Source organism: Panthera tigris, chromosome D3, assembly GCF_018350195.1.
Source record: "Panthera tigris isolate Pti1 chromosome D3, P.tigris_Pti1_mat1.1, whole genome shotgun sequence".
Lineage (NCBI taxonomy): Eukaryota > Metazoa > Chordata > Mammalia > Carnivora > Felidae > Panthera > Panthera tigris.
Genome location: NC_056671.1, coordinates 15,653,297 through 15,667,170, shown reverse-complemented (window position 1 = coordinate 15,667,170; position 13,874 = coordinate 15,653,297). Strand labels below are relative to the sequence as shown.

General features: G+C 45.8%; 1 protein-coding gene across 2 annotated transcripts in view; it reads right to left on the bottom strand.

Moving 5' to 3' along the window:
• Window positions 1–2,725: 2,725 nt before the first annotated feature.
• The window catches only part of CCDC60 (coiled-coil domain containing 60), a 163,658-nt gene continuing 152,509 nt past the window's right edge, over window positions 2,726–13,874 (bottom strand). For both annotated transcript variants that reach the window (XM_042962526.1, XM_042962527.1), the window contains 6 exons: window positions 12,197–12,268; window positions 9,597–9,659; window positions 8,840–8,962; window positions 6,827–6,958; window positions 4,858–5,047; window positions 2,726–3,136 (listed from right to left, as the gene is read on the bottom strand). In XM_042962526.1, the coding sequence (XP_042818460.1) occupies window positions 3,035–3,136; window positions 4,858–5,047; window positions 6,827–6,958; window positions 8,840–8,962; window positions 9,597–9,659; window positions 12,197–12,268 (682 nt within the window). In that variant the 3' untranslated portion in view covers window positions 2,726–3,034. The remainder of the gene's footprint in view (window positions 3,137–4,857; window positions 5,048–6,826; window positions 6,959–8,839; window positions 8,963–9,596; window positions 9,660–12,196; window positions 12,269–13,874) is intronic.

The window sequence follows — 13,874 nt, the reverse complement described above, 5'->3', positions numbered from 1 at the left end:
CCTCAGTCAATGCTAGGTTGTGAGTGGGTTGCTTGATGCTCTTGTCCGTCTGTCCTCAAGGCCTTCTGTGTCTTCTCCTCTCCTAACCTCTCCTCCCACTTCCTGCTTTAGCCATCAGGGCCCATGCGATGTTGGTGTCATATTTCTATCTCCACTGCACCCTCTCTCCTGAGTTTCAGATCCTTCCACTTGATATTCCCACTCAATATGCTCAAAACAGAACATTCAGAACTTTCTTTTCTTCCTTTCCTCCTGGTACATTAAAGGCACCATCCTCCACGCGGAGATCTAAGCTGGAAAGCCAGACATGATTCCTGACACTCTGCCTTCTGCCTGCTTGTCACTCACCACACCAGGTTCTGTTGATTCTTTTAAAGAGACTTTCATTCCCCACTGCCATTGCTCTCCCTGCAATCACTGTGACAGCCTTATCTTAGCTCCCCGCTTTCTGCCTCGCACTTACACGGTAGCCTTTTCTTTTTTCCTGAATACAAATCTGATTATTCCCCTGCTCAGAATCCTTCTGTGGCTCCCTATTGCCAGTAAGTTGGTCTTAACCTCATAACATGGCCTAGAAACCATCTCCAAATTTGTCTCTACCTCCCTCCAGTTTCCCTCCTCCATTTCCCTACCCTGTCAACCTGATCTTACAGTTTAGTCAGACCTTGTTATTTTAGTTTCTCAAATGACATCAATTTTCTTTTTGCCTCTAAGCCACTGTGCACGCTCTTCTCTGTACCTGGAACATTCTTCCCTCCCTCCTTCCCTTTCTCTACCTGGAGCCCACTCATCTTACAGGTATAATCACCTTCTCTAGAAAACCTTTCCTGACATCTCAAGTATGAGTTGAGACCCACTCCCTCCTACCACCCCCAGCCCTATGTCCCCTGGGATGTTCTTGTACTTGCTTTAATTGAGCACCATTGTGCTGATTCTCTAGCGTAATTAAGCGTCACCTGACATTTGAGAGATGTATGAGATATATATCAATTTGGCAGAGTCCCATCCCCTGTCTAGTGGGGGGCCAAATGTACATACAGGATTTCTGTAAATCTAGAGAGCTTATGGAATAGTAGTCTGTTTCTGACTTTCTGCTCCTACTAAACTCTTTACTGTGTTCATTTCTGAGTCCCTCAAGCCCTTTCTTTACCCCCAGGTAGACCCAGATGTAGAACATAGCCTTTCTTCCTATTTCCTCAAAACATCACTCACAGATGGCATTTGAGTGTGTGATAGAAATGACTGAAGATCCAAGGTGATACAGTGGAGGGGGTTGGTTTGGTTGGTAGTTCTTGGCCAGCCCCACCTTGGGGACTTTTCCCTGGTTGGTTTTCTCCCTAGTTTCCTTCTCACTCTGTTACTCAGCCCCCTTCCCTTCTTCCTCTCTTTTTCCTCCCTTGGTTCCTCTCCTTTATTCTCTCCTCCCCCTCACCTAAATTCCTGTTTAATACAAAGAGGTTTGGAATCTCTTAACTTCGCAGACTTCTTATAGGCAGTGTCTCAACTTTGCACCTCATGGCTTGTCAAGGTATCACGTTAACAAAGGATGTCAGTGTGAAGAGACGTGTGATGCTATGCAATCCCTATGCCCATCCCATTGCCTATGCAATCCCATTGCCAATCCCATTTGACTTGTCTGTCTCCATGTAACATCCAAGACAGCAGGGACCTTGTTTGCTTTGGTCATTGCTGTATCTTCAGAACCTAGAACTTGGTTGATGCATATTGGACTCTCAGTAAACATTCTTTGAATGAATGAGTAAATGATTGACTAGGTGAACAGAAAAAAAAGATGTTGCTTACACTGAAAAACAGTTCTGGTTCCACACTCCTCCCTCCCTTCCAGATCATCATGAAGAGATGTGGAGGGCCAGCCTATGTGAGTGCTCTGCCAATCAAGTCCAGTTGTTTAATTATTAATCAGCTGGGCCATCAGTGAGAGTTAAAATGACTACAGGTTCTATAACTTAGTGAGAATATAGGTAAGCATAAGACTAAAGTGAGAAAAGAGGTAAAATGGTGATGAGTCCATACACAGTTTGAGATGACAGGAAGTTGAGCTTCCTTATGCAAGCAAGAGCACCAGAAATATATGAGGACTATTAAGGTGGAGATTTTCTTGCACACCATTTGCCTTGTTGGGGAATGAATGCCCTATCCATCCATCCATCCATCCATCCATCCATCCATCCATCCTCCCATCCATCCACCCATCCATTCATCTACCCACCTACCCCGCTATCCATCTGTTGCCTATACTTAATGTTGAGAAATACGCTGTAGCTCCAATGGTGGTAAATGGGGACAACATCACCATTCCCTACTTAACCAAGTTATTGTGAGAATTTAAATGATATTATCAGGCAGAGGCACCTGGGTGGCTCGGTTGAGCATCCGACTTCAGCTCAGGTCATGATCTCATGGTCCGTGAGCTCAAGCCCTGCATCAGGCTCGCTGCTGTCAGCTCAGAACCTGGAGCCTGCTTTGGATTCTGTGTCTCCCTTTCTCTCTCCACCCCTCCCCCACTTTGGAGCATTCCCTCTCTCTCTCTCAAAAATAAATAAACATTAAAAAACATAAATGATATTATCAGGCAATAAAATTTCACCCAACACTGGGGGCCTATTGCATAATGAAAGCTCAATAAATGGTAACTGTGGTCAGTATTAGGATCTGAATATCACACCCAAATTCCACAGCTCCAACTCTTTCCCAGCCAGACACCAAATATTCAGCTCCAGTTTATTAGCCAGAATTTGAGGAAGAGGAGTAAGGTAAAGGAATCTGGAGAGGGAGTGGGTAGAGTCAGACTGGACCAATGAGGAACAGACACTGGGAGTTTGAGGCGGGGTGTGAGGTTCAGAGGAGTTTCCACCTGGGAGTATCTCCCTCTAGAATGTTGCCGGAAGTCAGTCTCATATATTCTAGTGGGTATCCATGAGAGTAGATAGGAAGGAAGAACCCGGATAGGAAGCAAGGATACTGTGTAGTCTAGTCCTCCTCCACTGGGACAGCTGGTCGACCCAGGCCCAGTCTATGTCCGGAGACTGTGGGATCGGATGGGGATATTGATCCGGGTCTGCAGCCAGTTGATATAATCCTCTTGAGACATATGGATGATGTGTTCACGTACAAACTGTGGGGAAAACACAGTGGCAACCTTAGATTTGGTCTGAAAGCTAGACTCCCTTTCCTGCCCCACCTCCAAGATCCTAGAATATGTGTGATTGAGATTGGTGGCTCCAGGATACCTTTAACCATGCACATACTCATAATGCCTGGAGCATCATGATGGGGGTTGTTCTCTCAAGAAAAGAACACCTTTCCAGCTTCCTGGTTCATCAGACGAAGCCCCTTTTTGTCACTGTTGACCCAGAGAAATTTTGGGAGAGCAGGAAAACCCAGCTGTCTGCATTTTTCTTTCTGTCTTACTTTAATATCTTTTTTAAAAGTCATTTGTCCTTATACTTTTTTTGGTTTGTAGCCTTCTTTGAGAACTGATGATAACTTGCTTCCAGGAGAGGTTTAAGATACAAAATGTAGAATTTCATATAGGCTCTAGGATTAAGAGACCCCCACATTCTGTGATGTTCTCACTGGGAGAGGAACATGCTAAATTTTACTAGCCAGGGTGGTGAACTCACCTCAGAGAATGGGGGAGCATCCATACCCCCTTTATCTTACCCACTCAGAGATTGCCTCTTCTATACCCCCATAGCTGGCAGGTGGAAAGTGGACCCCATAATTGGCAAGTGGGGAGTGGAGAGTTACCCTCGAGTTAGTTTTGGACTAGCCTACCAGTCCTTCCTGAAGGAGCTTCACAAGATGTGGGGAGTAGAGTCTGGACCTAGGGATTTGTCCACAGGGTTATCCCCCATCCCCAGACTCCTCACCTTGCACCCACATATAATCACCCAGGTCAGCCTGTGGAAGCGCCAGTCTGGCATGAAAACACCCAGAGGACTGAGAATTCCACCACTAGAGTCCCATCTTTATCTTGAGACATTGAAAGCCCTGTGAAAATGTATGTATGCCATGGGGTGAAATTAAGGAAGTCACTCTGTTAATCTCTATTAATACCTTAGGATGGAATCCCTTCCTCTCCTCCTATTTGCTGATGCCTTTTGATGCCCTAGGAATGTCTAGAGTGGGTAGTGATGATAAACTATCATTAAAAACCATTCAGTTGCTTCCCTGCAGCCTCAAGATGAAGACTTAAATCCTTAACTTGACTTTCAAAAGTCTGCCCAGACTGTGCAGTCCCCTTATAACCTTGCACCTCCTTGCTTGCTTCCTCCCCAACCTATTGACTGCCTAGGAGTCCCTCACACAAGTCAAGTTCTGTTTCAGCTTAAAAGTCACCTTCCCCACTCATCCTAGTTAAGATAGGTCCACTGTATATTTACCTTAAATCAGTGCTCCTTAAACTTTATTGTTCATACAAATCACCTGGGATCTCATTTACATGTAGGTTCTGCATTGGTTTAAAGCCTGAGATTCCAGATTTCTAATAAGCACACAGGTGAGGTCTATGCTGCTGTTTCACGGGCCAGATTTAGAGTGCTTCTTCTTCTTATCGCCAGTTCCTTTATTCATGTGTCCATTTACTGATGTGTCTCCAAAGCCTCCAAGTTTCCCCAGGGGGCACCATTTACATAGACTATCATGTCCCCTGGATTTGAAACCACCAAGGTCATGTGATAATCCCTCGCCTGTTAGACGATGAGCTCCGTGAAGGCAGAGACCTTATGTCTTTTTAATTGTGTGTGCAGCACTTAAATGGTGCCTGGATGTTGAGAGATGACTGAATGAGGACACTGGAGGCACAGTGAGGATGGGAAAGGACACCGTAGTTACCTCGATAGCCACAGCAATGTCCGGAGAGCACAGTTCCCAGATTCTCAGGTCTTGTAGCACTTTCAGGAGGACATGGGGCCTGATCCTGAGGTCTAGGTTTTCCCCAAACTTCTGTAGTTTCGCCAGGATCTTTTTGGCAGGGCGGAAATTCTTCAGATCTTTGGGGAGTTTGGACAGCAGATCAAAGTACCTTCAATTCCCAATCCCAAGAAGAGAGAGCCAGTTAGGAACCTGCTGGGGGGTGGGTCTGAGTATCTTAGAGCTTCCACCCCCACTTTCTCTTTCTACCACTCATGTGATATCTCCAGGGCAGCACGTCTTCACCTGGGAGGCTTGCCTCCATCCGAAATGTAAACAGCCCGCAGATCAGGCAAGTCTTTTTATTTTTTTAGGGGTGGTAAAAGCTGGAGCATGATTTGCATCTCATTAAAAAAACAAATTAAGGGCATGCTTTAAAGCATTTATGATTTTTCTATCAAGCAGACAATGTGAAAAGCTAGAAGGAAGGAAGGGGCACTGAGATTTTGGATGCTTCTCTTTTGAGGGCTAATCAGGCCAGGAGGACATGGGCATATCTGTGGGATACCTGCCAGGATGCAAGGGGCTCTTAAACACAAGATGGAAGAGGAGGAGGGGGAGGGGGAAAAGGGGGGAGGAGAGGGAGGAGGAAGGGGAAGTGTGTGTGTATTTTCTATGTCTCTGATAGTGAGTAAGCTTGGACCACAGCTTTGTGTGTTTCAGCGGGTTTAGAAAACATTTCTGAATGCTGCAGCAGTCTGAGGGTAGTTTGGTAATCCATTCTTGAGATGGTGGGAACAAGGGAGATTCCTACCTGGAGGTGGTTCAGGTGTGACCAGGGTTTAAGGCAGGAGATGGCATCTCTTTAAAAAAGAAAAAAGGTGGGGCGCCTAGGTGGCTCAGTCGGTTAAGCGTCCAGCTTCAGCTCAGGTCATGAACTCACAGTTCATGAGTTCCAGCCCCGTGTCAGTCTCTGTGCTGACAGCTTAGAGCCTGGAGCCTGTGTCTCTCTCTCTCTGCCTCTCCCCACCCCTCCCCACACTCCGCTTTCTCTCTCTCTCAAAAATAAATAAACATTAAAAATTTTTTTAAAAGAAAAAAGGTCCCCCCCCCATATAGATGAATCAATTGTAGAGAAATTTGAAGAAGAAACTAATCATTTACCATGTACTTTGGGCTACTTGTATTGCTTTGTATTTTATATTTTGTGGTATAGATTCATATATTTATTTGTGTCTCCTTGTAAGCTCCCATTCTACATTATTAAAATCATGGAAAGGATCCTGGGTACATGCTTAGACTTTCTCATCTTACTCTGAGATCTTGATTTACTCACCCTGCCATGATGGGGTGCATGGCAGACTCTAATTCTGTATCTTAGATGAGCACAGAGACTGGGGTCAGACAGGGGTTTAAATCTTTATGTTTTCTTGTTTACAAAGTGAGTATTAATATGTAACTTTCAGGATTTTTGTGGGGAACAAAATAAATAATGTAGGAAAATTTCTTAGGTTAGTGTCTGCCACCCAGTAACTGCTCAGTCCATGTTGTTTTTTCTTGTATTTATATTATAACCCCATGCTGGGGCACAGTGTTTCTAGGATATGCCTTCCTGGTTTTATATCCTTAAAGGGTCAACTTGTTTGGAGAATGTAGGGATTGCCCCATAAACCTCACAATCTGTAGGAATTTTCATGTGGTTTGCCTCATCTGCATTTTCCAAGAGGCTGGCAAATTAGTCCATATTTGATAGTCTGATCCAGACCGAAAATAAATATGGAGAATACAGTTGTTGGATTGTGTGTGATTCAGGAACTGAGGGGTTCTTGCCTGACAGCCTGTCTATGGCCAAGAATTGTCTTGATCAAATGTGATTTTCCAACAACAGCCCCTTTCCCCTTCCCTCTTCCCCCTGTCAAAGACCATCTTATCTGACTCCGGGGATCTTTACCAGTGGTCTGCAATTTCTTCTGCATCTCCTTTTATCATGGAGACTTGATGCCTCATTTTTGCTATATCCTTTTTAAAATCGGAGACAAAGACAAAAGAATGGAACTTCTGGAGACCTCTCTCTTCTTGGCGCCTGCATCACAGGATGTATGAAAAAGAGGAAGATCAGACCCCCTTCTTCTTTATCCATCCCAGTTGCCCTTTGAGATCTGACTTAAACACCTTTTTCTCTATGAAGTCCTCAGCCCTCTCACTCTTCAGTTTACAATGTGGCTCAGGCCACAAGATGACATAGCTCTCTCCAAGGTCCTGAAACGCTCTTTTCTTGCGAAACCCAGTCAGCTTTTATCATTCTCTCCCTACTTTATATTGTATTTACACAGCTTTCTAATCTGTAAAATGGAAGATAATAATGGTCCTAGCTCTCAGAGGTGAGGATTAAGTGATACAATGTGTGCGAAGTGCAGAGCTTAGTGCCAGATGCACAGTAGGTGTTTAACTCAGGTTGGTTCCTCTCTTCCCCACTCCTCTTACTGTTTTGGGCATATGCCCTAGCTCTCTAAGGAGACTTTGCATTGTAACTATAACCAGTGCATTCACCTATATATGACTTTCAATGGCTTTTCGTTTTACTTGGAATAAGGTTCCCTGAGTAACTTGCCCTCTAAGGCTCTGGATTATCCAGTCTCTACAGCATTTTCCAGCTCAGCATTTTATGCTTTAGCTCATGAACAAAGTTCTGAGATAAAGTTCAACCTCTATAGCTGGGCTAGCAAGACCTTTTATGATCTGGCCTCTGTCTCTCTGGTTACCTTGAAAGCAACCTGAACCCCAGCCACACCTGACTAATGGCAGTTCCTGGTCCCCTGTGCCCCTTCTGGCCTTTGAGACTTTGCTGTTGCTTTTCCCTGGAGCTCCTGTCCCTCCTTCCCACTTTGCGTGTGACTCTCTGAGTTCAAATTCCATGTTTACTACTTAACCACTGGGTGACCTTGTCTTGACAAGACATTTTTGAGCCCACTTTTCTCATCCATAAAATGGGTCTAATAACAGCACCTATTTCCTAGGATTGTTGTAAGGACTCAGTGATGACTACAAAGCTCGTGGGTACATATCAGGTGCTCTGGAAATCTCACCAATTTTTATGAAACAGAAGATGTTGTTTCCTCCAGGAAGACATTTCCGATTGCTGCCTCAAGCTAGGCAAGACATCCTTCCCCTGTGTTCCCTTAGCCCCCTGCTCACTCTCATGTTGGCTGTCATCAGCCTGTCTGGTCATTGTCTGGTTACTTGTCTGGATTCTTCACTAGCCTGGGGGCTCCCAGAAGGCGGGGACAAGTCATCTCTGAAACGGTGGCCCTGAACCCTAACCCCTCCATACTGAAAGGGTGAGAGAGCACAGGGTGACTGTGCAACTTTCATCAAATGGATGAGTTCATTGGGGGTGAATGGTCACCGCAGTCAAGGGGTAGGCTGGGAAGGGAGACAGTTACTGGGTTGTCAGCATAGGAAAGAGAGGCTTCCAGTAGCCCACCGGTGCTCTTAAAATCAAGTTCCAAGCCTTAAGTGTGGCATTCATGGCTGTGCATAATGCAGTTCTCACTCCCCACTTCTCTCTCTTCTGCAGATTTTCCATGTCCCTTCCTGACTTGGAGCTTTGTATGTACTTAGCCTGCTGCTGGTGTACATCGCCAGCTCCTCCTCATCTGTCAAGGCTCAGCCTGAAGTCACCTCCTTAGAGAAGTCCTCCTGGATTACCCGACCTAAATTAGTTCCTCATGGTTTCTCTCTCTCATAGTACCCTGTCTCTTCCTGTATAGCAGTGATTATAATTTGTACCTATATATTTATATAGTTACTTGTTTCTGCCCATATTTTCCAGGAGACTGTAAGCTCCCTGAGTGCAGGAAATATGTCCTTACTCCCTGCTAAGCCCCAGCACCTGGCATCAGTGGGCATATGGTGGGTACTAGATGAATGTCCTTTGGATGAAGGGATATATGTGTGCCCTTACTTCATGAGGATTTCCATCTTGTCCTGAAGACAGAAACCAGCTTCCTGGGCCACGCTGTAAAACTTTGCCCTCATGGTGTTGCACACGCCACTCTTGCACTGGATAATGTCCCGGTTGGTACTGCTGTAGACACAGATAAGAAGGGCTTAGGGGACAGGGTGCAAGATCAGAGCCATGATGCGGCGCTCCCTGGGCCTCAAGGTGTTCTGCAGTGGAATGCTATCTCAGCATTCCCCTGGATATAGGAAGGACAGATCTTCCCAATATCAAGCTGGTCGTTCAGGCTTTATTAAATAAGTCCACAGGGAGACATCTGGTCACCTGAGCCCAGTGAATGTTAAGGACAGTGAGATGAAAATGGAATTTGGAGCTGGGAGACTCCAGTTCAAACTCCAGTACCACTACTTCTTAGCTCTGTGGCCTCGGGCAAGACATCTCACCTGGCCAGGTTTCAGTTTACTCCTCTGTAGAATGGGATAACACTCCTGCCTCATAGGATTGGTTTTGAGGAATAAGCACGATGGTGAATATGGAATGCTTCACCCAGTGCCTGGCACAGAGGAGGAATTTTTTGCCGTTGTTTGCGTTGGCACCTTGGCCATGAGTCCCTTTCCCTGGGCAACCCTTGTCTTTAAGCAATGTGTATGACTTTGGGGAGTCTGGTCTGCATTGGGTTGTTTCCATACCCCTGGGAAGATAGAGGATGTGATTACCATAGTCGCTTTGGCCAGTTTGTTCCACTGCCCGTCTGGCTTACCTTTTAGACTTCTTCTGGATGAGCAGAGTGTGGCTTTCTCCACTTGTACTGCTAGATCTTTCACTGAAACACAAAGGGATGGTTTCAAGTTGCCTGGAGCCTGCTTTTCACAGAAAGGGTGTCTTCGGGGCTCCTATGACACCTGCTAGCCTCCAGAATTCGGGTAAGGGAAGTGGCTCTAATCAAAGGACCAGTCATAGAACTCAGTGTATATTGTTCTCAGTGTATATTGGCCCTTGCTTCTACCCATGTCCTCTGCCTGGAGGGTCCTTCTTGTTTCTTCTCCACTTTCTCAAATCGAACCCTGTTTCATGGTCTACAGCAAGTTCTACCTGCTCTGAGTCTTGTAGTCTGACTTTGACCTTCTGTCTCTGCATATTGTCGGGATGACATATTTTCTGGATCCCAGTTTCATCTGTACAAAATTGATCTTTCCTTCTGGAGGACAAGTTCACTTGGGGCCCTTCCATTTTTCTCTCTACACCAACTGGCATGTAAGCTGGGGCTGAGTGCAGATTTGGGGAAGGGATAGTCAAGTCTTTCTAGTCATGATGTCGATTTTCCCAAACCCAGACTGCTTCTTCATTCAAGGATTGTCTTCTCTAAACTGGACCCTGAGCTGAACACTCGCTTCACTTGATTTTGGAGGCAGACGGAGCTGGCTCCAGAGCCCATCCCTGGCACCACCAGCTCCCAGTCTGTGGGCAAGCAACTCAGCTCGGGATCATCAGTGTCCTCATCTGTGATCAGTCAGCTCTCATGACATTGAACCCTTCCCAGGTATGGGCTGATTTAATTCCTTGAGTGGCTACTCCCTCCTGTGACTTTGCCTGGTCAGAGTTTCTAGAAGGGGTGAAGCTCCATTGTGCATGCCTGTCCCTCCCCTGCACCTTCTCTTGTGTCCTACTTTAGTGGTCTGGTCCTTCAACATCAGTGTTTCTCACCTTCTCTCTTGCCCTGTCTCCCTTTGTTTCTACAAAATGCTTGGAAGACTTACTTGATTGCCTTATCTGTGTGGTTCTGTTTTTCTTATCCCTGTGATGTGCTGCTGACCCTTCCCTTCTGGCCCTGTAGTGCCTGGAACTTCTTTAGGTAGGCCTGCCATTTCCCAAACCCCTCTCCGCAGGAAAGGTCCTAACCTTTGCTGCTTTCCCCCAGAGGCTCAGGGGACTGGATCTAGAGGTCTTAGCCCTGGTAGGTGATGGATTGAGCCCTTATCCCACCTTACTGGGATGCAGGCCCCAGGAATAGTACCCAGAAACCCTTGTGTTTGGATTCCAACCAGCAGCCCCAACCCCTGCAGATGCATTCTTTGGGAGAGTGGGTTGGCTTTGACCTTCCTCCTGATGGTCTGGAAGGTGGCTCTCTTCTTTTCTAGGGCTGATAGTGTGACTCGGGGGATGTGGGAGGTGAGGGAAGTAGTGGCATTCACTGTGATAAACAAGCGAACAGAAGTAAATAACAAAGGACCCTTTGCCTGTCTCTATCTCCCTTTTCCTTGGCCCTCCTTGAGTTTCAGCCATACTGATTTCTGCTCAATGCCTCTATGCTTCCTCCTGTCTCAGGCTCTTTGTACATGCTATTCATTTTTCTTGGAACACGATTCCCATCTATCCCAGCCATAGGCTAGCTAAGTCTTCTTTTCTTCAGGTTTCAGCTTAAATGTCAAACTCAGTTTTTGGCCCCTGGTGCTCAACATTCACCCAATCCTCCTTACTTTTCCTTCAGAACACTTTCCATAGTCATGATTATATGGCTAACTCTGTGGGATTATTTAATAAAGACATGGCTCTCCCATTAGACCAGTGATTCTTAACCAAAGGCAGGATTCAAGGAGCCCATGAATGCAGATGGAAAAAAGGTCACATCTTTATTTCAACTAGCCTTTAGTAGGAATGGAAATCGCATGTATTTGCACCTTGCGTCACGATTGTGGCAGATATTTTGAAAGATCATTTATACTCAGCACTAATCTAAAATTATAGTAGTTATTAGATGTGCTAAGTCTTATTATATAACTCACTGCTAAAGAAGCTCATAGATTACTATATCCCACATTTGGTTGTAATGTCAGAACCTGTATTACTACAGATTTCTTTGTAAACTTTTGTTATTTACAGCATGGACTTAAAGGCATTTTTCTGAAAGGAGTCCTCAGACTGCCAGAGGGTCCGCGGCACACGAAAAAGTTACGGCTTCAGTCCAGATAGTGAGATTTATGATAGCAGACTGTTGAATCCCTCCAAACCTAGCACGGTTTCTGGCACACATGGGGATTGATGAGTATACTTCAGATTAATAAATGAAATGGGGGCAGACCTCCCTTCCCTCATTACAAGTTGCTCAAGTAAAGAGGGAAAGGGCAGTCCTGTAACACATCCTCCTTGCTTCATATCCCTCTACTACAGGAAGATTTTTAACTTTATGATATTCACTTTGGGATGTGGGGAGAGACACCTGGATACCCCCCCCCCCCCCGCAGGAATTAAGAAGCTTATTTCTAATGAAGAAGGAAAAAGTCCCTCCTCCCTGCCCCACCTTCTATAGTCTGGTAAGGGGCATCTCTGCAATGGTTCCTGTAACTGTGGGGTGTCTCCTACCTTGATTTGCGGGTGGTCTGCACGTCTTTATAGGCAGAATCACTCTTGGTTTGTTTGAGCATTGACAAGATACTGCAAAACAAGATGGGTCTCTTAATAAGGCCTTCAACGTACGGTGCCCTGGAGGCAGTCAGTATCTGTGGGAGGATTCTCTTTCGAGAGCAGGGATCCTTAGACTTTATGGGGCATAGGAATCAACTGGAGACCTGGAGAGATTGCTGCTAATACAGAGCCATACTCCCAGAGATTTGGGTATGTTAGGCCTGGAGCGAGGCCCCAGAAGCTGCATTTAAAAACCACACACACACACACACACACACACACACACACACACACACACTTCTGATACTGGTGTGCAGAGAGCACATTTTGAAACCTTAGAATTTCTCAACATACTGTGAAATAGTGTTCACTTGGAGTGCTTGTTAAAAAATAGTTTCCTCTGGAGATTCCGATTCAGTGGTTCTGAGATGAAGACTAAAAATTTGTATTTTTAACAAGCATCCAGCTGATTCTGATCCCCAGAGACACTTAGAAAATACTGCTAGGGGCGCCTGGGTGGCTAAGTTGGTTGGGCATCTGACTTCAGCTCAGGTCATAATCTCGTGGTTTGTGGGTTCGAGCCCCACTTCAGGCTCTGTGCTGACAGCTCAGAGTCTGGAGCCTGCTTCGGATTCTGTGGCTCCCTCTCTCTCTGCCCCTCCCCCACTCCCTTCTGTCTGTCTCTCAAAAATAAATAAACATTAAAAAAAAATTTTTTTAAAGGAAATACTGCTAGCAGAGTTTTAAGAAAAGGTCATCTTCCTAGGTGATGTTATGGTCTGAATGTTTGCATCCCCCTGAACTCATCTGTTGAAATCTTAATCCCCAAGGTGAGGGTATTAGGAGGTGGGGGCATTTGTGAGATGATTAGCTATGAAGTCAGAGCCCTCATGATTGGAATTAGCACCCTTACAAAAGAAACCCCAGGGAGCTCCCTTCCCCCATGCGAGGTTACAGTGAGAAGACGGCCATCTGTGGCGAGGACTGCCATCTATGGGGGAGGCCCTTGCCAGACACCGACTCGGCTGGAACCTTGATCTTGGACTTCCCAGCCTCCAGAACTGCGAGGAATAAATACCTATTGTTTGTAAGCCACTCCGTCTGTGGCATTTTTGTTACAGCAGCCTGAACAGGACTAAGATGGCCAGAGGGCAGTCTGGCTTTGAGGCTGGGGGCTGATCCAGTTGGCTTTTAGGGGTTCTTAAAAACCCCAGAATTCTCTGTCATCCCTGCTGGGAACAGATGTGGGGCCTAAATTGAAAAAGGAATCCAGATTCTAAAGCGAGGAGGACAAAAGAAAATGTGCAGCTTTTCTTAACTGTCTCTCTACAGCTCTAAAGAGAAGCCTCCAATATCTGCTGCCTCAGGGGAGATTAGGGAGATTTTTCTCCCAGAGGAGTTGAAGATGGGACATCTCAACAGGTTCTCGCTCTTGTAACCATGGTTATTGTATCACTGAAGTGAACACAGAGGCCACATGGTGAGTTTTGTGTTCTCACGTGGTTCTGTCTTTTGAGCACCTTATGCATGTCAGTCATCGCCCTTCTTCTCCATCCGTGTGGTGGGGCGTTGGTAATGGGTAGCTGTTAATACACCCGCCTCAGCAACATGCTGCGAAGATTCTGTGGGACGCCAC